Here is a 22,544-nt window from a genome sequence, read left to right as displayed (position 1 = left end):
AAACAGCATGTGAAAGGAGATAAAGAATACTGCTCTTGGAGTCTTAAATATCTGACTGTGGATAGCAGTTCCACCACTCTCTGGGTGACCTTAGGCAAGTTCCACAACCCCCTTGAGTCCCAGTTTCCTGATCTGTAATATGCTGATGCTCCCTTCCTCACAGGGTTATTGTGAAGATTAAATAAATCCTTTCTTTAGGGTTATCTCTGCTTGGATAACACCAAACTCATGATTGCCAGCACAGAATCCATAACCTTCAGCAACAAATTCTTATCACCTATCTTGGTAAATGGTTCAAGTTGCCCAAGTCACCATATTTCTTGCTTTCTTTCAGTGAGGATTCAGTTCCCTTCATCTCTGGTCTGTGTCCTTCCCCATCCACACTGTCACTGTCTGTATTTCCAAGCCTCATCTGATGCCACTCCCCCATCCCATCTCTAAAATCTTCCAGGCTTCTTCATAGCTTTCAGGGAAAGACTGAATCTTTAAGGACATCATACAAGGCAACTGCTTTCCTCCCCCACTGTAGCATGATTCCCCATAGCACTAAATAAAAATCTCTGAATCTCTAAATGAAATAGAACATGTCCTTCATCTGTCTCTGCATGAGAGGTCTCTGCCCAGAACCGTTTCTCCTGCTTCTTCATTCAGCTATAACATTCTTGCCTTTGAAGCTCAGCTTAGGGAACATCTCTTATTGCCAGCCACTGGGCCTCCTTCCTATCAAGGAAGTGATTTAGGTAAATCTCATGAAATGTTTGATTCCAAGGCAGAATCAAAACCATCGTTGCTGGTTGATCTATCCTCCCTGCTATATTGGTATTGGTTTAGTTGTCTGCATCATCTCCTATACTGTAAGCCTCTCCAAGGGCAAGATTTATTTGATCTCTGCTGCTCCAGCATGTAGTACTGCGTGTTAGTTCATGAGGTTTTTGTTCTTCTGATCTCAGAGGCGAAAGGACTCAAGAAAAAGCAGCTCATGATACTGAAGATGCAGAAGCATTCCACAGAGGTGTTCAAATGTTATGACTTGCTTCTGTCTGAGGCCAACTCATAGACTATAAAAATAGGGAAGAGAAGCTTGAAAATTCTTAGAGCTCAGTAATAAAATGTTAAGCCTTCCCTAGATCACAAAAAGCACATTATGTTGTAACAGGAGAATTCATGTATGATTAAATACTAAAAAGAAGTCTTTTAAAAATCTTATTGTTATGACATCTAAACACTCTAAGATCAACATGATACAACAATAAAGCTGAGAATGACATGTAATCAATCAATAAAAAACTAAGTCATACTATAGGTACCATGACATATTTTGACAAATCACCAAAAAAAACAAGTCAGATGTTCAGGGTTCCAATGTAAATTTGGTTTCCATGCCAGAGAGGAGACAGAAAAATTCTTTTTGTGAGTTATAAAAACTTAGTATCATAACATTTGAAATCTGAGTTTATTACTTTGAATATCAATCATGGTACTGGGTATTTAAGATTTCAAATTCAAGACATTTTAAAATGGTTGAAATAAAACCTATAAGAGTTATATGGTAGGATATAATTTGAATAATAAATATCCTGTCCCACTCCACCCCCTAATAACCTGAAACAGGTCAGTTACATTTGGAAACAAACAGAATGAGTAAGTGAAGAATCTTCTCTTTACCTCCACTATGCCTAGAGGCATCTGTGAGTACCACTCCGAAGTTGTCTGCAGCCTCTGAAACAACAGGGCGCTTAGGGATGCCCACAGGTGGAGAGGAGGCCTGGGTATTTTTCGATGATGCTGTTTTCTCTAGAAAGGTACAATATAACATAATATAATACAAATAAGCTTCTTTGCATAAGAAAAGATACTATGAAACTCAACTGGCATATAAATATATGAATTTATCGGTTACAGTGTCTAAATTTAAAATCTACATTGTAATTACTTGGCTAATATGAGGAATTAACTTGAGAAGTTACTTTGTCTTTTTCTAGTACCTATAACAAAAATGTGTCTCTCTTCACCAGGACAGCTTTAATCTACACACATAAAAAATGACACAAATGAAAAAGCCAAATGACTAAAGGTTTTCAAACTATTCACCCACTGTTATTTTTACTGTACATATTTCTTAATTCTGATGCAGAATATTCATTATTTAAGAGCTTCGGTTAAGTTTCTTCATGCGAAAGCTGTCATGCCGTTTTAAAATTTCAAGGGGGGAAAAATGAAATTGATTATTTCAGAACTGAAATACATGCTCATTATTCAGTATTTGCAGGTCAGGCTGTATAAACAACTAAGGACTAATTATGGGTAATAACTCAAAATACATTTCAAATAAGAAATACTATTTTTCTGTCTAGACACAGTAATTAAATAAAAGGATATTTTTCAAAAGTCAATAGACAATTTCTTTTCAATCATCAGAACTCCTTTCCAACACTGTGCTACACCAAAAACTCTTGTATCCAATTCCCGTCTCTGCTCACAGAAGTCTTTTTGTTCATCTATGGCCAACCTGCGATGGCATCTTTTTAAATTGTTTATTTTATTTATTTATGACAGCGCTGGGTCTTTGTTGCTGTGCAGGCTCTTCTCTAGTCGTGGCGAGCAGGGGCTACTCTGTAGCTGTGGTGGCTTGGCTCCTCTTGTTCACGGGATTCAGGGCACACGGGCCTCAGGAGTTGCGGCATGTGGGCTCAGCAGTTGTGACTCCCGGGCTCTGGAGCTCAGGTTCACCAGTTGTGGTGCATGGGTTTAGCTGCTCTGAAGCGTGTGGGATCTTCCCAGTCAGGGATTGAACTCATGTCTCTTGCATTGGCAGATGGATTCTTTACACTGAGCCACCAGTGAAGCCCTGAAATGGCATCTTTTCAATCAAGCTACCCTCACAAACTGGGAGGGCTTCCCTTGTAGCTCAGTCAGTAAAGAATCTGTCTGCAGTGCAGGAGACCTGGGTTTGATTCCTGGGTCAGGAAGATTCCCTGGAGGAGGGCATGGCAACCCAATCCAGTATTCTTGCCTGGAGAATCCCATGAACAGGAGTCCATGGGGGGCTCAAGATTTGGACATGACTGAGCGACTAAACCACCACCACCACCCTCACAAGCTGCCCCACAGAAGACTATCCCCTGGCATCTTGTCTTGCCTGGACCATGTCAGATCTGGTCCCTCCCTATCCCTTTGCCCTCCTCCAATCTATCCTGACCCTACAGTCAGCATGGCCCTATAGCCAGCATTGAAACACACAAGAGGCAGTGTCACAACTCTGCTCAAAACTCTCCAATGCTCCCAGTTCACTCAGGGTCAAAGTTGGTGTTCCAGCAGGTTGGACAATGTGCCGATGATCATCCATCTCCTTGAGCATTCTCTCCTCCCCACTTACTTTACTCTCATCACTGTGGCCCCTCAGTGCTCCAAGCACACCCACTTGCTATCCTCTCTACTGGGATATTCCAGCCCCAGATACTCACATGGGTTTCCACACACCTCCTTAAAGTTCCGCCCTGCTGTCAGCTGCTCAGTTCTCTGGCCACCCGTTCAAACTGGGACAACCGCTACCACCCCACATGCTTGCATGTAAGTCATTTCAGTCGTGTCTGACTCTTTGTGACTCTGTGGACTGCAGCCCACCAGGCTCCTCTGTCCATGGGATTCTCCAAACAAGAACACTGGAGTGGGCTGCCATTTCCTCCTCCAGGGGGTCTTCCCGACCCAGGGATCAAACCCACGGCTCTCAGGTCTCCTGCATTAGCAGGTGGATTCTTTACCACTAGCACCACCTGAGAAACCCATGCTACACCCATCCCTTAATTTATATCTCTTGTTAGCATTCAACACCTACTAATGTTCTTATAACTTATGTGTAAACTTCTCCCAACTAGAATGGAAGCTCCATGACAGCAAAGGAGTATTATCTATTTTGTTTACTACCTGGCACTGAGAAGTCATTCAGTAAATATTAGCTGAACTGAAATTTTGCCTTGAGTTGGCCTTTATGTGTATGTCTTACCTTTTTTAGCAAAGTAGAAGCTCTATCAGGATGGATCTTGTCTTGATTATCCTTGTTTTGTCCCTTACCCTAATGCCTTACCTATCATAAGCTCTCAAAAATACCTGTGAAATGCTAGATGGACTAGAAGAATTCAACCATCTAAATGTGGCCCCAAGAGGTACTATAATAGGTTTATTTAGTAAATTTATATACAAGAAACTTGCTACCCCAAAATGACACTAATTATTAAAAAGTGACATCAATACAGCCAACTCCCTCCTCTTAGGGAAGATTATACTCACCTTTGCTGGTTCGGAAGGTGAGCATGGCAGGCTGTCCTTCCCCGGCTGCACTCCTCGCCACCATCAAAACTTCGTAGAGACTCGATGGCTCCAGTTCCGTTAAATGGAGCTCATTCTCACTTCCTGGGACTCGAACTGTGTGCCAGTTTCCCACGACACCAACACCATCCTCCAGCTACCCAAGCGAAAACAAGGCATTTTTCAAAATGGAGATATAGGGCAGAAAAATCTTTCCATTTCAATTGGATAAAAACTAGAAGTCCTTCAATTCCAAAATGAATCTGGGGAAGCGATGCACCATCAAAAGTGAAAGAGACACAATGCCTCTTCCAATTAAGAACCAGAAGGAGACCTGCAGTGAGAAGTTTGGGATTCTCACTGTTTTTGAAAAAGGCTGCTGCTCATCAGCTGCCACTAACTTATGGCCTCAAGGAAGTTACTTGATTACCCAGTCATTTCCTTTCCTGGTAATGGAAACGTTGCTCCTTTCTTACTGGACTAATGGGAGAATTAACTAAGTAAACAATAATACGTACTAATGATAATATATAATATATACAATACCTGATAAATCATAGTTCATGTTTATGTCTATATAATTTATGCAATTATGCATTATATATTTCTAACAGTCTTGTTTCATGTTTTTATACTGTTTGTTGAGTTGAAGGAAAGAAAAAGAGATCCAATCTGTTATGCCTTCCTTAATAAAACCAAGGGCCAACATTCATGGAAGTTTCCATGTGGACAGGATTACCAGTGAAACTTCCTTCATCTAGAATCATCAAGTTAAAAACAGTGAATAAACTTCCAAGTATCATTATGTTAATTTTTCCAGATATTAAAAATATTACTGTAGGGGGAGAAATGGAGTGGGAGGCTGGAATAGCAGATGTAAGCTTTTATACAGAGAATGGAAAAACAACAAGGTCTTACTATTTAGTACAGAGAACTAGATATTCAATATCCTATGATAAACTATAATGGAAAGGAATATTTTTAAAAAATGTATATATAGGGATAACTGAATCCCTATGCTGTACAGCAGTAATTAACATTGTGAATCAACTACACTTCAATTAAAAAAATACCTAAAGGATAAAAAAATATTCCTATTAAATGATGGATACCAAAACATCTTGAATATAGAAAATTATTTTAAATACGAGTACATCTCCTCCCATTTCATTTACTAATCTCATTAAACAAAGAAGGGAGGATTTTCATTTTGTTTTAATATAAGTCTGTGGATAAAAAATATCATCTGAGAAATCAAGACAGACCAACGTTTACCGTAACAAATAACCAATGAAAAATATTAATACAATTAGGAAGACAACTGGAAATGAAAATATTAATCAGAGATTATAATGGAAAACTTTGTTCAAACAGTGGTTTCTAATAAGAAATTGCTTCTTCGCTAAATAAACTGTCTTCTGCCACTTCACAGAGGGAAGGAATTACTTTTTAAAAAGTGGTTTATAAAGCTTTACACCCAAGGGGTTAAAATGTTTGATTAAAAAGGTCAAGAAGCAGGGAATCCCTGGCAGTCCAGTGGTTAGGACTCGGGGCTTTCGCTGTCAGGGCCAGGGTTCTATGCCTGCTTGGGGAACTAAGATTTCTCAAACCCCAAGGAACGGTCAACAAAACAACTGTCAAGTTACTTGGTTCTTAAAATCCCAATCTGGGGGAGGTTATTTGTACTTCACTCTTACTGTTTTTATAAGACTGGTGAACCCAGCGTGACTGCTGACTCTCTCCCAAACCCATCACCCTGGGATGCTCCTGTTCTGCTTCCTGCCACACCCTGGGATGCTCCTGTTCTGCTTCCTGCCACTCCACTAGTGTGAAAGACAGCAAGCATGTGTTATACACAGGATGCGAGGATGTGAGAAGAGAAAGATCACAGACGACAAGACGTTACCTTTCGATACTTCACGAAATAGGCATTGATGGGCAGCCCGCCGTCCTTCCCTGCCCTCCAGACCAGGCTGTAGGTGTCTGGCGTGTGTGTCTGAGGGGGGCTCAGAATGATAGGGGCATCAGGGACAGAGGGGCCACTAGCGTTTTTCTCTGATGATGATTCCTTGGCACTGGAATGTTCTTTCACCGGAAATGAGCTCAATAATCCAGTTTCTGAATCATCACTTTTATCATTCTGAGTGGGATCAGAAGATGTGACTATTTCTGCTTTGGTATCTGTCTCAAAAGGAACTGCAGAGAAAGAAAGAGGAGATGGAAGAAATTCATCATTTCAGGGTCTCTCACACATTGTGCCGTCATCTAACACAATGTTAGCACAATTTGAGCCCTAGTAGTTAAAACAGGTAACATTTCAACTTAAAATTCATGGAGACATCTAATCTCCAGTTGCTGTTGTCATTCAGTCACTAAGTCATGTCTGGCTCTTTGCAACCCCATGGATGGCAGCACACCAGGCTTCCCTGTTCTTCACTATCTCCTGGAGTTTGCTCAAGTTCATGTCCATTGAGTCGGTGATACTATCTAACCATCTCATCCTTTGTTGTCCCCTTCTCCTCCTGCCCGCAATCTTTCCCAGCACCAGGGTCTTTCCCAAGGAGTCAGCTCTTCACATCAGGTGCCCAACATATTGGAGCTTCAGCTTCAGCATCAGTCCTCCCAGTGAATATTCAGGGTTGATTTCTTTTAGGACTGACTGGTTTGATCTCCAGTAGCTATCTACTATTCATGAAGAAGCAAATTAATTTTCTGAAAAAGCAGTTCTACAATGCAGCGGTTTGGTAGCTAGTACTACTGTTAAGTTGCTTTAGTCGTTTCTTACTCGTTGCGACCCTGTGGACCATAGTCCACCATATTCTGTTCAAGGGATTCTTCAAGCAACAGTACTGGAGTGGGTTGCCATCTCCTCCTCCAGGGGATTTTCCCAACATAGGGATGGAACCCAGGTCTCTGATGTGAAAGGATGCTGTTTTCCCCTGCTCTGTGCGAGCAGTCCCTCTTTTACAACAAGTTGCTAGTGTAACCTCTGGAGATTTTAAGTTGGCCAACAAGGAACTTTTACGCTAATTGGTAAATGAACACAATGAGTAATGCACTCCCTTGGGAACAAAATAACACAAGTAGCAAAGAAAAGATCAAGACTTAGACCATTACCTACTGGGTAGCTAGTCCCCAAAGGTCCCTTAGTATTAACACCCTTGGACAGTCCTCTCCTGTGCTGAATCGGGCTACCCCATGAGTGGCTGTAACCAATGCCAAGCCCAAAGTAGGCTGTGGTCTTCCAGGCTTAAGCCTTAAGAAGGCCTGGCACCCCTACCAGAGCACTACCACATACAGACGTCCAAGCTAGCCATGGAGAGAAGTGACCAGGGAAGGGAGAGAGGGAGGAAGGGAGAGAAATGGAGGGGGGCGGGAGGGAGAGGAGGGCATGTAGGTGGAGTCCAGCCCTCACAAAGATGCCACACGTGTGAGTGGAGCCTCTTGGGCATTTCCAGCCCCAGGTGCTATCTGATTACAAAGGTCTAAGAGACCCCAAGCAAGGCCCACAGAATGGCCCACTTTATCCTTTTAACCCACAGACCTGTAAGATAATAAGGGACCTGTTAAGTCATTCATCAGATATAACTATCCCCAAAGATGGTTTTTCCAGTAGTCATGTACAGATGTGAAAGTTGGACCATAAAGAAGGCTGAATGCTCAAGAAGTAATGCTTTTGAACTGTGGTGCTGGAGAAGACTTTTGACAGTCCCTTGGATAGCAAGGAGATCAAACCAGTCAATCCTAAAGGAAATCAATCCTGAATATTCATTGGAAGCTGAAGCTCCAATACTCTGGCTACCTGACGCAAAGAACCGACTCATTAGAAAAGACCCTGATGCTGGGAAAGATTGAAGGCAGGAGAAGAAGGCGAAAACAGAGGATGAGATGGTTGGATGGCATCACCGACTCAATGGACATGAGTTTTTGAAAACTCCAGGAGATGGTGAAGGACAGGGAAGCCTGGCATGCTGCAATCCATGGGGTCGCAAAGAGTCAGACACGACTGAGCAACTGCACAGCAAAAGATGAACAACTTAACACATGGGCTTCCCTGGTGGCTCAGATGGTAAAGAATCTGCCTGCAATGCAGGAGACTTGAGCTCGATCCCTGAGTCGGGAAGACTCCCTGGAGAAGGGAATGGGCTACCCACTCCAGTGTTCTTGCCTGGAGAATGCCATGGACAGAGAAGTCTGGTGGGCTACAGTCCATGGGGTTGCAAAGAGTCAGACAAGACTGAGCGACTAACACTTTCACTGCATACAACAACAGAGAACTACCTCCCTCTAGTATACTCGGAAGACAAGTCATAGACAAGAGGGAGGAAACGAAACAAGACTAGCAAAGGTAAGGGAAGAATTTACTTGTTTCCATTTTTTTTTTTTCTGGATAAAATGGAAGGTTGGCTTAAGAAATTGCCAGTCTATATCATAATAAGCGAAATAAGAAAAAGGCAAATACCACAGGATATCACTTACATGCAGAATCTAAAATATGACACAAATGAACGTATCTACAGACGCAGAGAACAGACTTGCGGGTGCCAGAGGGAAAGTGGGGTGGAGGAGGGACGGACTAGTCGCTCGGTATTAGCCGAGGTGCAAAGTATTATACATAGAAGAGATAAACAAGGTCCTACTGTGTAGCACAGGGAACTATATTCAATATACTGTAATAAACCAGAATGGAAAAGAATATGAAAAACGTATTATATGGATAACTAAATCACTTTGCTGTACAGCAAAAATTAACAAGGCACTGTAAATCAACTATCCTTCAGTAAAATAAAATTTTTAAAAACTGCCAATCTAAAAACAGCCTTAATATTCACTACTAAGAGCGTACAGAATACATAGAAGAAGGTAAAAATAATTTATTTGTGCTGAAAAAAATAAATAGGTCGCCTACACCCAAAAAGAATTACAGAGCACATATTATGTGCTCAGCATGGAGCCAGACATTAAATAACCATCATCTCATTTAATTCTCAAAACAACATTCTTAGGAAGATAGTAATACTTCCATTTTACAGATTAAGAAATTTGGGTTCTGAGAGATTAAGCGACAACAGCTGGCAGAAGAATGTTAGTGGTGCTGCCGTGAAAAAATGAGAGAGCAATTTATGAAAACAAATAAACTGCCAACACAATAAAACCCGAGGACTGACAGCCTGGTCCCTCTAAAGTGCTGTTAACACAGACAACGAAAGGTCTCCGATTCTGCGGAGGAAGGGAGCCTAGGAAACAACAGCAGAGTCTCTTTTCCACAATGAAGTCAGATTCCTGGTAAAAGGTGGGAGTATTTTTAGAATGACTGCAGCTTCATAGAGAACCAACCAGAAAACAGGGCTAACAGTGGGAGGTCAGTTCTCTGTTTGTTTAAAAGAGAGAAAAGGTGTCCCAGAAGCTTTCTCCATCAAAGAAAACAAGAAGCTAGTGGAAAAATAAGATAGAAGAAAATTAATTAAGTTCACTGAGAACTTTCAAATATTGCTCCTGGAACAGGCGTGTTTACTTAGTGAGTCAGAATGAGGGCTGGATGTGAAGGGTGTGGCTGGGAGCCTGCTCATGCAGAGATGGATTCTAGCAAGTGGAGGCAATTAGTTGTGGCTAGGGTAGTGGAGAAGGACCTTTTTATCATTAGTGTTTCATGCATCCTCTGGGCAGGTCACCACTGGGAAGTGGTATTTGGCTGTAGAAGAGTTTGAGTACCACATGCCGCAGTTTATACAGAGGCATGAGAAGAATGCAATGTTACAGCCTGTGTCTACTGCAGGAGTATCAAAATTCCACTTGTGTTATTCGGGCTGCAATGAGACTTTTCCGTAACTTTTATTGAAAAGGAGCTTCGATTAATTTTCTTCTACTGTTCCCAACAGCACAATTAGAGCGCTCACAAGATGCTAGATACCATGCATAAAGCCTTCATAATACTTTCCAAAGGTTCTTCACATCCATGATCTCAATTTACCTTCAAAGCAACTCTTTGGAAAAGACCCTGACGCTGGGGAAAGACTGAGGGCAAGAGAAGAAGGGGCCACGGAGGATGAGATGGAGGATGGCATCATGGACTCAATGGACACGAGTTTGCAAAAACTCCAGGAGACGGTGAAAGACAGGGAAGCCTGGTGTTCATGGAGTCACAGAGAGTTGGACATAGCGACTGAACAACAACTCTTTTTATCTTCAAAACAACTCTGAAATGGTCATCTAAAAAAGATATCTAGCATTTTTTAAGGTAGATTGTTTTTTGAACTGGAAAAGAGATTGATAAAACACTGGCTTTCTGAGTACTATGATGATGGCCATGTTTATGAGTAAATGACTGAGTTGAAACCAAGTCAACAGGGAACAGAACCAAATCTGCCTAAGTGGTTCCCACTGTGACCACTCAAACCAGCAACCCCACCCCCAACTATTTAGGACCCTAGGCCAATTCTCACTATAGTTTTGAAGAGTTACAACTCCCTCTACAAATATTTGTACATCCAGAACCTCAAAAACCCAAGGTCTCTGGGAAGAAAAAAAGGTGAGGGAGTGATTCATCTTGCTTACTGCCCTCTTCACAATAAACAAAGTAAAGGCTGTCAGCACGCTAGGATTTAATAATAGGCTCAGACTTCCAGGGAAAGAACTAGGTTGTTACATGCTGTTTTGAGCTCTAATAGACTCTGCTAGTGGAGAAGGCAATGGCACCCCACTCCAGTACTCTTGCCTGGAAAATCCCATGGATGGAGGAGCCTGGCAGGCTGCAGTCCATGGGGTTGCTAAGAGTCAGACACGACTGAGCGACTTCACTTTCACTTTTAACTTTCACGCATTGGAGAAGGAAATGGCAACCCACTCCAGTGTTCTTGCCTGGAGAATCCCAGGGACGGGGGAGCCTGGTGGGCTGCCGTCCACGGGGTCTCACAGAGTCGGACACGACTGAAGCGACTTAGCAGCAGCAGCAGCAGCAGACTCAGCTAGACTTTGATAATTATTGTAGAACATGTAAAAGGGACAATGGAGGACCACTCAGGCAGGATGTGGTTCATGGGATTACTATACATTAAAAAATTATATTTATCAAGACATAAAATCCTGGGGGTGAGGGGGAATCTTCAAAATCTAAAAATATCTCATCTAAACAAATTATATATCTTCAAAGTACTTCGGATTTCTCAAATTTAAAGTGAGGCAGTTAGGGGGACTTCCTGACGGTGCAGAGGTTAAAACTCCGCACTTCCAATGCAGAGGATTTGGGTTTGATCCCTGGGTGGGGGAACTAAGATCCCACATGACACAGTATGGCCAAAAAAATTAAAAAGTAAATAAATGAGTAAGTAAAGTGAGGCAATCAGACAACTAGACACTTACTTGTCCCAACAGCTATGACTGTGATGTCTACAGCTCCATCTTCCCCTTATTTACATAAAATAACCACTTGAGCCAAATGCTCTACCCTAGCAGTACCTGCATTACACATCTTGCAGCTAACAATTTTGAGCAGAGCCACTCCTATTTTTGCTTGGCAGACTGATACATAAACACACACAAGTATATATACATATACACATCTGTAAGTGTGTATAAATTTATATAACACTTAACTACTTTTCTATACTTAAGGATTTTTTAAGGTTTACTAAAATCAGGAACTATTTCTTCATGCCTTAAACATTATCCCAAAGTGTTAGTTGCTCAGTTGTGTCCGACTCTTTGCAGCCCATGGACTGTAGCCCACCAGGCTCCTCTGTCCATGGGATTCTCCAGGGAAGAACACTGGAGTGGTTGCCACGCCCTCCTCCAGGGGATCTTTCCAACCCAGGGATCTAACCTAGGTCTCCTGCTTTGCAAGCAGACTCTTTACCATCTGAGCCACCAGGGAAGCACAAGGGATAATTATAATTTAACAATAATTAGATGGCAATAATTATAACCCAATACTTAGTATTTATTGAAGGCTTTCTATTAATACTTCCAGACAGTGTTCTAAGCACTTTACAGATATAATCTCCTTGAATTCTCACACCAGCCCTATGCATAGGGCACCTTCACTAATGCCCACTGGTATTAGATTTGATTGTGAATTAAGTCAAATCTGAATTAATTTGAATACTATTAATATTCTAAATACCAGTACTCCAAATTAAGTCATTATATCCAACATCAGTAAAAATAAAAAGAATAGTATACATCTTGTTAGAAAAATAACTTTGAAGAAGGGTGAGGCAAATATATAGATTTGCCTGGGGACTCTCCTGGTGGCTCAGCTGGTAAAGAATCCGCCTGTCAATGCGGGAGATGCAAGAGACTTGGGTTTGAAGTATATTTTAATAAGTCTGGGCTTCCCTGGTAACTCAGCTGGTAAATAATCTGCCTGCAATGCTGACAACCCCGATTCGATTCCTGGGTTGGGAAGATGCCCTGCAGAAGGGATAGGCTACCCACTGCAGTATTCTTTCTTGGAGAACTCGATGGACAGAGGAGCCTGGCAGGCTACAGTCCATGGGTGTGCAAAGAGTCGGACATGACTGAGCGACTTTCACTTAATAAGTTCAACAATCTCTAAAAAATGTATATTTTATTTTATCCCCTACTATCAAAGAAACCCATTCCCCTGGGAAAAGATACTAATGACAACTCACCAACCACGAGGACGGCTTCTGACCGTGCGGTGCCATGCGCGTTCGTGGCTTCACAGGTGTACTTCCCGGCGTGCTCCCGCCTAACAGCCTGAATGTACAGAGAGCCTGAGCCTGCCCGGGATGTGACAGGCTCTGGGTCAGAACTCCCAGGTCTTAATAAGTGGGGTTTTCGGGATTTAGATCTAAGAGCTTGAGACAGATGACTGGTTATCAATCCGCGCTTGTCGTACCAATGGATGGCGGGCACCGGTAGGCCAGTGGCATTGCAAGACAAAGTCACAGAGTCACCCACGGCCACCTCTGCACTTGCTGGCGATCTAGTTATAATGGGCTTGAGTCCACTGCCTATGAAAGAAAAATAATCCACATATAAAAATTAAGTACGTTATATATAGTATCTACAATACAAAATAATTTCATCCTATTGCATAAAAGTAAATACAGAACTGTGAGGAGAGCTTGCCACTATAAATACAGAACATCTGAAGACAGCTTGCCCACAGGTATCTTCAGCACATCTGGTCACTGCAAACACAGAACATGTGAAGCCAAAGCCTCAGACTTTACCATGAAAAAGGTGTAAAGAAGTATAAGACCAAGCAATAGGCCTTCAAAAAAAAAAAATAATAATAATAGTTGGTTCCAGGAGGCAAAAATCTGATCACAAAAATTCTGGGAGAAAAACCTATTCTGAATCATAGTTGATAAATGTATTTCTGACCATATACCATGAACAAATTTTTGTTTCTAAAGTGGCACCACCTCCTTCCTTTTGGTCCCAGATATTTTGGAAGCATATATTTCATGACCTTACAATAGAATATTGACATTTGACATTTTCTCCAGCACATCTTTCTCCTTTTCTAGTCCTACTTCCTGCGTTTGACAAAGTCATTCAACAATTACCAGATTTCTGAATTTTTGCCCATCTAGTACATGTAAAATGCTATCTCATGGGTCATAACCTGCATTTCCCTCAGTACTAATGAGGTTGCACATCTCTTTTGTCCTTTTTACTATTGGGTGCTTTATCTTTTGCATAATGGTTCTGGATTCTCTGTAACTACATACTGTTGTTTTGTGAGTTACATTTGTTACTAGTATTTTCTCTCTTTTCATTTTAATGGTATCTTTTAATAATAAGGATGCTTTAATATTAATGTGGTCACACCAATCTTTTCTTAAAAATTAGCCTCAAATTTCTTGTTAAAAAGTTTTACCTAGATCATATATTCTTCTATATTTTCTTGAAAAACTTCACCATTTTGCCTTTCATATATAGGTCTTTAACCCACTGGAAATTAGGCTTTGTGCGTCAGAGATTTAATTTCTTCTTCTCCATTTGGATAACCAGTTATCCCACGTGGAAACCTGAAATGGATATCCTTCCCTTGGTGATCTGCAGTCCCACCTAGGTCAAATCCTTACCTGCATATCCTTCATGACAGTCTCTGTCTTGTTCCAAGCGTATACTTGTCTTTTCCTGCACCAATAATACATCACTGTCTTTTAAAAGAAAATTTTTTTAATTTATTTATTTGTTTACTTATTTTTGGCTGTGCTGGATCTTCCCTGCTGCTCAGGCTTTTCTCTAGCTGCCGGGAGTGGGGAGTACTCTCTGGTTGAGGTGTGCAGGCTTCTCACTGTGGTGGCTTCTCTTATTGCAGAGCACCGGCTCTAGGGTGCACGGGCTTCAGTAGTTGAGGCTCCCAGGCTCTAGAGCACAGGCTCAGTAGTTGTGGCACATGGGTTTAGCTGTGGAATCTTTCCAGATCAGGGATCAAACTCCACTCTCCTGCATTGGCAGGCGGATTCTTCACCACTGAGCCACCAGGGAAGACCTACAGCACTATCTTAATTACTATAAATTTTTGTATATGTTCTAAAATCTGGTAAAGCAAGGCCCCCCCCACATTCTTGTTCTTCTTTTAGAGTGTCTTAGCTATCGTTTGGCTTTTGATCATCCATATGATTTAGAATTGGTTTGTCTAAGTCCTCAAACCAGTGATAGGATTTAGTTGAAATTGCCCGAATCTACAGAAAGCCTTTGGAAAGCCCTGAGAAGTATGTTAATACTGAATTTTGGTATCCATGAACTGTTATATATTTCTATGTACTTGGAACTTTTTAATGTTTCTAATATAAAAAGGTGACTTTTAAATGACACTTTTCATTGCTGGTCGTAATGGTTAGTTTTATGTGTCAACTTGACTGGGTTAAAGGATGCCCAGATAACTCGGTGTGTCTGTGAGGAGTGTTTCCAGAAGAAATTTGCACCTGAGTTGGTAAACTGAGGATAGCAGATGGCCCTCCCCAACGTGGGTGGGCACCATCCAACCCGATGAGGACCTCAGTAAAACAAAAACGCAGAAGAAGAGCGAATTCTCTCTATGAGCCTAGTCATCCTTTTCCTGCCCTAAGGACACTGCACTTCAGTGCTCCTGGACCTCTGGCTATGGGCCTTAGGTTGAGACTTATACCATCACTTCTCCCACAACTGAACGGCTTCCTCAGCTGACCTCCTTCTCCAGTTTGCAGACGACAGACTTGACCACCTTAACTGTGTGAGCCAGTTTCTACAGTAAATTTCCTCTGATGTGTATCTTATACATCCTACTGTGTTTTGCTTCTCTAGAGAAACTTGCTAACACATTGGTACAGAGAAAGGCAACTGATTCCTGTTTATTGGTCTCCATCAGCCACCTTGCTAAACCTTTTATTATTTTTAATAATTTGCCAACAAACTATAGAGGATTCTCTCTAATGACAACCATAGGAGCTGTGAATCAGTAACATTAATAACAGCTGGGTTTCTTTCTCTCTTATCTTTATTGCTGTTCAGTCACTAAGTCCTGTCCAACTCTTTATGACTCCATGGACTGCAGCATGCCAGGCTTTCCTTTTTTTTTTTTCAGGCTTTCCTGTTCTTCACTATCTCCAAGAGTTTGCTCAAACTCGTGTCCATGGACTTAGTGATGTCATCCAACCATCTCTTCCTCTGTCGCCCCCTTCTCCTTCTGCCTTCTTATATCCTAATATCTTTATTTCTTTTTCTTATTCTGTGCTGGTTAGAATCTGCACTATGATGACAACTAAAAGATATTTTAAAGGGAATGTTAAACATTTTGCCACTAAAGGTAATGTTTCTTGTAAGTTTTCTATTGGATATTCTTTATCAAGTTAAGACAATTCCCTCCTATTTCTATTTTTCTGAGTGTCTAACATGGATACTGAATTATGTCAAATGGTTTTTCTGCTTCTATTGAGATCATCGTATTATTTTTCTCCTTTATTCATTAAATTAGATGAATAATACTTTAAATTTTCTGACTGATTACTGGGCTAACTCCTTGGTTAAAGTTTCTCCCTACTGATCCTATCTATTTTATCTTAATTTTCTATTTAACTGATTTCTGTCCATATCTTTATAATCTCTTTTCTTCTGTTTTCTTTAAATCTATTCTGTTATTTTACTTAGTCCACTAATTTTTAGTTTTACTAGCTTTTTTTTAAATAAGCATTTAAGGGTATAAATCCTTTTATATTCTACTCTCCTATATCCCACACAATTTGATTTTGATATTCATTATCATTTTGAATTTTAAATTTCCATTACGATTTTTTCACCCAGCCATTGAGAACTATAATTCTAAATTTCCAAATACATGCCATTTAAAAATTCTTTTTTATTATTAACATCTGAAGTAATTAATTGAAGTAGCAAGTTCAGAGTCTAAAGTAACTGCAACAAGTTCAGAGAGTTGGTCTCTGTCATACTGATTCTTTGAAATATTTCTAACTCTCAGCAAAAGCTTAATTTCTATAATATATAAAGGCAACCTAGATGTCCATCAGCAGATGAATGGATAAGAAAGCTGTGGTACATATACACAATGGAGTATTACTCAGCCATTAAAAAGAATACATTTGAATCAGTTCTAATGAGGTGGATGAAACTGGAGCCTATTATGCAGAGTGAAGTAAGCCAGAAAGAAAAACACCAATACAGTATACCAACACATATATATGGAATTTAGAAAGATGGTAACGACAACCCTGTATGTGAGACAGCAAAAGAGACACAGATGTATAGAACAGTCTTTTGGACTCTGTGGGAGAGGGAGGGTGGGGGGGATGATTTGGGAGAATGGCATTAAAACATGTATAATATCATATAAGAAATGAATCGCCAGTCCAGGTTCGATGCAGGACACAGGAAGCTTGGGGCTGGTGCACTGGGATGACCCAGAGGGATGGTATGGGGAGGGAGGTGGGAGGGGGTTCAGGATGGGGAACACATGTACACCCGTGGCGGATGCATGTTGATGTATGGCAAAACCAATACAATATTGTAAAGTAAAAATAAATAAATAAATAAATAAAAGAATTCCTATAAATAATAAAAAAGATGAACAACATAATATAAAATGTACAAAAGACAATGGGCAGTCGATACACAGGAAAGCAAATTCAATGGCTCAGAAACACATGATGAGATGCTCAACATCACTCATAATAATAAAAAATACAGGTGTCAAAAGGTAATTTAGAAAAACCTATCAGATAGGCAAACATTAAACAGAATTCTGACAACTCACTGCCTTGGTGAGGATATAAAGAAACATTGCTGGTAGGAGTGTAAAATGATAACAAGAGAGAGAGAGCAAGGTATCTGTCAAAATTACCAAGGCATATATGCTTTTATTTAGCAAGTTTATTTCTAGGAATTTACTTTAAAGATGTTCACATGTGTGCAAAATAATCTATGTAGAACGACATTCATCACAGACTCCTCGTAACAGCAAAGGATTAGAAACAGTCATCCGTGAGGTATCAGTCAGACCTTCACAGCTTTACAACAGAAGACTAAGCAGCCATTTTTTAAAAGAAATGAAAATATTCTTTAATGTACCATATGCGAAGATGGCCAAGATATATGTTAAGTGAAAACAATCAAGGTAATTTTTAAGGTAAAATCCAAGGAAATTTTTAAAGGAGAAATTCAAGGTAATTTATATAAATGCCAGCATCATCTGTGTAAAAAAACTGACTTGCTATTAAATGCACACAAACTCACATGTTATATGTAATTAACCATACACATGCATACACGATTAGTCAGGACAATTATAAAACCTGTTAGTTCTAAGAGATATCTGACTGGCTAGGGAACACGAGTGAGATTTTTACAACACACTTTTTAAAATTATACCTTTTTAAAGCAATGATGTATCTGTTAAAAAATATTAAAAAACATTTTTTTATGAGCCTGATTAAATAAGGTTGCTTCTTCATGGAAAGGTCTACTAGCAAGCAGAAAGGAACATGGAAAATGAACACAGCTCTGCTATGGTGATAGGATTACTTCCTTTTTGTAAAGAGGATTTAATTTTTAATCAAAACAAAATCCCATCTATACAGTGAAATTTCCTAGGATGACATGACCTAAAAGCCTACCTTTTTCAATTTCAAGTCTCCCAGTAGACTGTGTAAATCCAATCCCATTATCTGCGACACACTGATACAGCCCGGAATCTTCCATGGTAACACCACTGATTTTCAGTCCATTTCCCACAGTCAGATGTCGTGGGGAAGGGCGAATGGGCTGGGCGTTGTGAAACCAGGTGCGGTTGGGCGCTGGGTTCCCATGAACTTCACACGTGAACTGTACTGTCGCACCCAGGGACACTGTCTGATCCTGCAGTCCTTTAGAAATTGAAGCATGTTCTAAAAATAAAACATATTATGATTTAAAAGGACCTACTGCATACCACAGGGACCTGTACTCAATCCTCTGTAATGGCCTATTTGGGAAAAGAATCTAAAAGAGTGGAGATATGTATGTGTATAACTGATTCACTTTGCTATGTACCTGAAACTATCACAACTTTGTCAATCAACTAATACGCCAATAAAAATTAATAAAAAATGAAAATAAAAAATATAAAGTTAGCCCTCACACAAGTCATACAAACTCTCTCTACCAATAACTAGTTAAAACCAAAATGTATTGTTTCCTCACATTCTCCCATCCACTGTGATCTTCAACAAAAAATTAGAAATGTATTGACTTTCTTCCAGTAGGATAAACCATATGTTACAGTTGCAGTCCCCTTTTATGTAATAGATCTCTCCACCCAATTAACCACCCCCCAAGCCGACATATGTGCGCACACACACATGCACATATGCAGAGTTTCAGATGATCTGTTTTGAAATAATAATTTCCTTTACTATACAAGAGCCAAAATAGAAGAATGCTTATTTGGAAGTGAAAAAAAAATTTTTTTTTTTTTCCTAGTGAATTCTGCTTTGAGGTTAGGTGTACTCTGGGCAAAAATCTTCTTTTAGTATCCATCAGGCCACTTTTTACTTGGACAAAGTAAATCATGTATCGGCATTTGTAACATATGCCAATATTAAACGATTAAGTATATTAATCTAGTCCTCATTATCATTAAATTTTAAAGCCTGCTTGCCACACACTTATACTAATGCCAATGTAACCTGCGTCAAGCCACTGTTGCCCATACACAGGTACAGAAGGTTGACAAAAACTATATTTAGTATGAAACTTTTTTCTGGTTTTCATGCAAATTTGTTTTGACAAAACATTTTTGCTGCTACACATGACAGTGAGATAGGCAGCTGGAAGAAAGGAACGTCATTGAAATAAATAGTGCACATAGAATGTGAGTGAAAACACAAATTTTATGAATCAGCGATTGTGAAACTATTTCCAAAGGGAAAATAAAATGAAACCCACTTCGAGATGACATTTTCTAGTCAGTACCCTGTCTTAGTTGGGCTTCCCAGTGGCTCAATAGTAGAGAATCCGCCTGCCGATGCAGGAGATGTAGGAGACACGAGTTCGACCCCTGGGTGGAGAAGATACCTTGGAGGAGGAAACAGCAGCCCACTCCGGTATTCTTGCTTGGGCGATGCCATGGACAGAGGAGCCTGGTGGGCTACAGTCCACGGGGTCGAAAAACAGTCAGACGTAACCGAGCACCCATGCACTCTGTCTTACTGTTGCTGGACACTACACACCAATACAGCCCAGAATCCTCATCCTGTTGAACTCCAGTCTCTTTCCTCCATGTCACTGAGAAGGAAGAACCAGCTCCGTTTTGTGTAACCAGGTTAGGGGTGAGGTTCCAAGAACACCCCAGGCTCTGTGCGACACAGAAGTACCGCCCCACTCGGCAGTCCTCTTTCTTCCGCGGCGGCACCACAGCATGCAGTGGGATCTCAGTTCCTTAACCAGAGACTGAACCCCACCTCCTCATTGGGAATGCCAAGTCTCAAACCACGGGACCCCCGTGGAAGTCCCAGCAGGGCCTTAGAGAAATGAAGCTTGTTCTGGCTACTGGGGGAGCTATTTCTAGATAGTCTCTATTCCATTTAGTGTTCACAAATAGATCTTCCATTCAAACATCAGTTAGATCGGAAAAATAGCCTGACTTGAAAAAACGCTTAACAAGTAACGTCTTACCAAGTACATTCACCATGTAAGTCACGTGTTTGGCATCTCCAGCCTTGTTTCCCACCACACAGGAGTAGTTGCCGGAGTCCGCTGGGTCGATGCTGTCCGTGGCAAGATGCGTATACAGCCTTCTCCAAGTGCTTCCCACCACAGCATCCTGACCACCCTTTAGCCACCGCACGTGAGAAGCCGGGACCCCACTCACCACGCACTCCAGGGTCACAGGGCTACGAGAAAGAACGGCTAATGCCTGTGAAAAGGTGGGGTGAAGAATGTGAAAGTCACCTGAAGAAGGACCTGGAGAAAGAAGGCAAAGCAAAAAAATCATTAAGTATCCACTTCCACTTTCTTCCTTAGCAAAGCTGTGAGCATCCTCATCTTCCCATTTACTCTTTTTTACACTACAAGGTCCTATTTGGTAACAAAGCCATTTTCAGTTGAGAATTAAATTTAAAAGACTTGGGGATCCTTTAGGGCTACTTCTGAATTAATAGTTCTGAAATGTCAAATTCACACCAAGCACATGGACCACTCCTTCACTGTGCTTTGACTACTGATCCACTCACAACTTGACCACCCTAAGCTAAAAATCAGCTATGACTTACCATATCTCAAAGACAACTGAGAAATATTTTTTCATAATTCACAGTCAGTCACCAATTTGATTACCACTGATATACAGTGATACTTGCTCTCCAATTTCTTTTTTTTTCTTTTTAAAGATTGTGTTTGTCGTGGACCATTTTTAAAGTCTTTACTGAATTTGTTACAATAAATTTCTGTTGTTTATGGTCTGGTTTTTTGGTTCTGAGACACATGGGATCTTAGCCCCCCGACCTGAATTGGAAGGCAAGGTCTTAACCACTAGACCACCAGCGAAGTCTCTCTAATTTCTTTTTCTCTGGGCAAAAGGCAGAGTCCCCCGCATGAATTCTACTCTGTCAATTCGACCAAAATTCTCTCCTGGAAAGCCATTATATTTGTATTAATAAAACATGTACAGAATTATGCTATTTAGGCATGTAATTTTTTATAAGACTTTCTCATGATAAACAAACAGGATGTGAAAGAAAAATGAACTCCCATTTCCCAACTCTTCACGTGGAATGCTTCCAAGGACTCTCCCCAGTGACCATGATTCCCCCAAATACTTACGACTCACAAGGAGCTTTTGGCCAATGGGTTCAACTTTTAACTCATGTGTGACAGGATTAAAAGCTGCACATTTATAAGATCCCTTGTCCTCTAAGGATACATTCAAAATCTGAAGATTTCCTGATGGAAGGATTAGATAATTCTCTGTGGAAGGAAGGGAATGCAGTTAGGCTTCTCTCTTTATGAAGGACACCAGTTAAAATTTACAAAGGTTGATAGTTATGCTTTAAATGTAGACATGACACAAGCAGCCGATAAGCAATCAGGGGGAAAAAAACATTAAATGAAGGAAAAGGAAAGCCAAGACAGGAAAAAAAGTCAGCAGCACTTGAGTAACAAAATCAAGCCCACGACTACAGACCACTCACTGAGAAAATCAAAAGCACAAGAAACATATTTGGACAAAGACACAATGACCACAGCTATCACCTTGGGCAAACCTCTGCCTACAGCACTGACCAGCCAGTATTCATTCACGTCTTCATTCCTTTCTTCTCAACAGTATGTACTGAGAGCCTACTTTCTGCCAACAGCAGCCTGGGCCCAAGCGATACAACAATGAAGCAAGCAGATAGAGCAAACCCTGCCCTCCCACGGCCAGCATTCCAGTGCAGGGATGGGGTAGCCAAGAAAGAGGCGAATAAAAAGCAAGCCACCACTGACATAATACAGTGCTACAGAAAAGAGGAAGCTGAATCAAGGGGGCAGAGAAAACACGGCATATAATTTTAGATAGAGCCATGAGAGTGACCTTGAAGGAAGCATTATCTGAGCAGATTCCTGAACAGGTTGAAGGAGTGAGCCTTGGAGGTGCGGCGTTGTAATTATTTCTTTCTAATTTTTACTTTTTGGCTGCACCTCTGAGCATACAGGATCTTAGTTCCCTGACCAGAGACTGAATCCTCGCCCCCTGGGTTGGAAGCCCAGAGTCTTAACCCTGGACCACCCGGGAATTGCCTATGATCATT

The 22,544-nt window shown here is 40.8% G+C and overlaps 1 protein-coding gene across 9 annotated transcripts in view; it reads right to left on the bottom strand.

Moving 5' to 3' along the window:
* Positions 1-22,544, bottom strand: part of CDON (cell adhesion associated, oncogene regulated) — a 99,440-nt gene that overhangs the window by 39,455 nt on the left and 37,441 nt on the right. For 5 of the 9 annotated variants that reach the window (XR_015158047.1, XM_086385464.1, XM_086385463.1 and 2 more), the window contains 8 exons: positions 21,577-21,720; positions 20,431-20,718; positions 18,393-18,662; positions 14,364-14,441; positions 12,936-13,280; positions 6,212-6,501; positions 4,288-4,462; positions 1,666-1,794 (listed from right to left, as the gene is read on the bottom strand). Coding sequence is in view for 7 of the 9 variants with exons in the window: in XM_086385464.1 (XP_086241590.1) it covers positions 1,666-1,794; positions 4,288-4,462; positions 6,212-6,501; positions 12,936-13,280; positions 14,364-14,441; positions 18,393-18,662; positions 20,431-20,718; positions 21,577-21,720 (1,719 nt within the window). In the remaining 2 variants the exon portion in view is untranslated. The remainder of the gene's footprint in view (positions 1-1,665; positions 1,795-4,287; positions 4,463-6,211; positions 6,502-12,935; positions 13,281-14,363; positions 14,442-18,392; positions 18,663-20,430; positions 20,719-21,576; positions 21,721-22,544) is intronic. The other 4 variants (XR_015158048.1, XM_086385468.1, XM_086385467.1 and 1 more) reach the window with 1 other exon arrangement.

The sequence above is a fragment of the Bos grunniens genome, chromosome 29, assembly GCF_055505025.1.
Source record: "Bos grunniens cultivar Pamir isolate PY7600 chromosome 29, Bosgru_T2T1.0, whole genome shotgun sequence".
Lineage (NCBI taxonomy): Eukaryota > Metazoa > Chordata > Mammalia > Artiodactyla > Bovidae > Bos > Bos grunniens.
The sequence above is the reverse complement of the archived record's forward strand: the minus strand, read 5'-3'. Positions and strand labels throughout refer to the sequence as shown.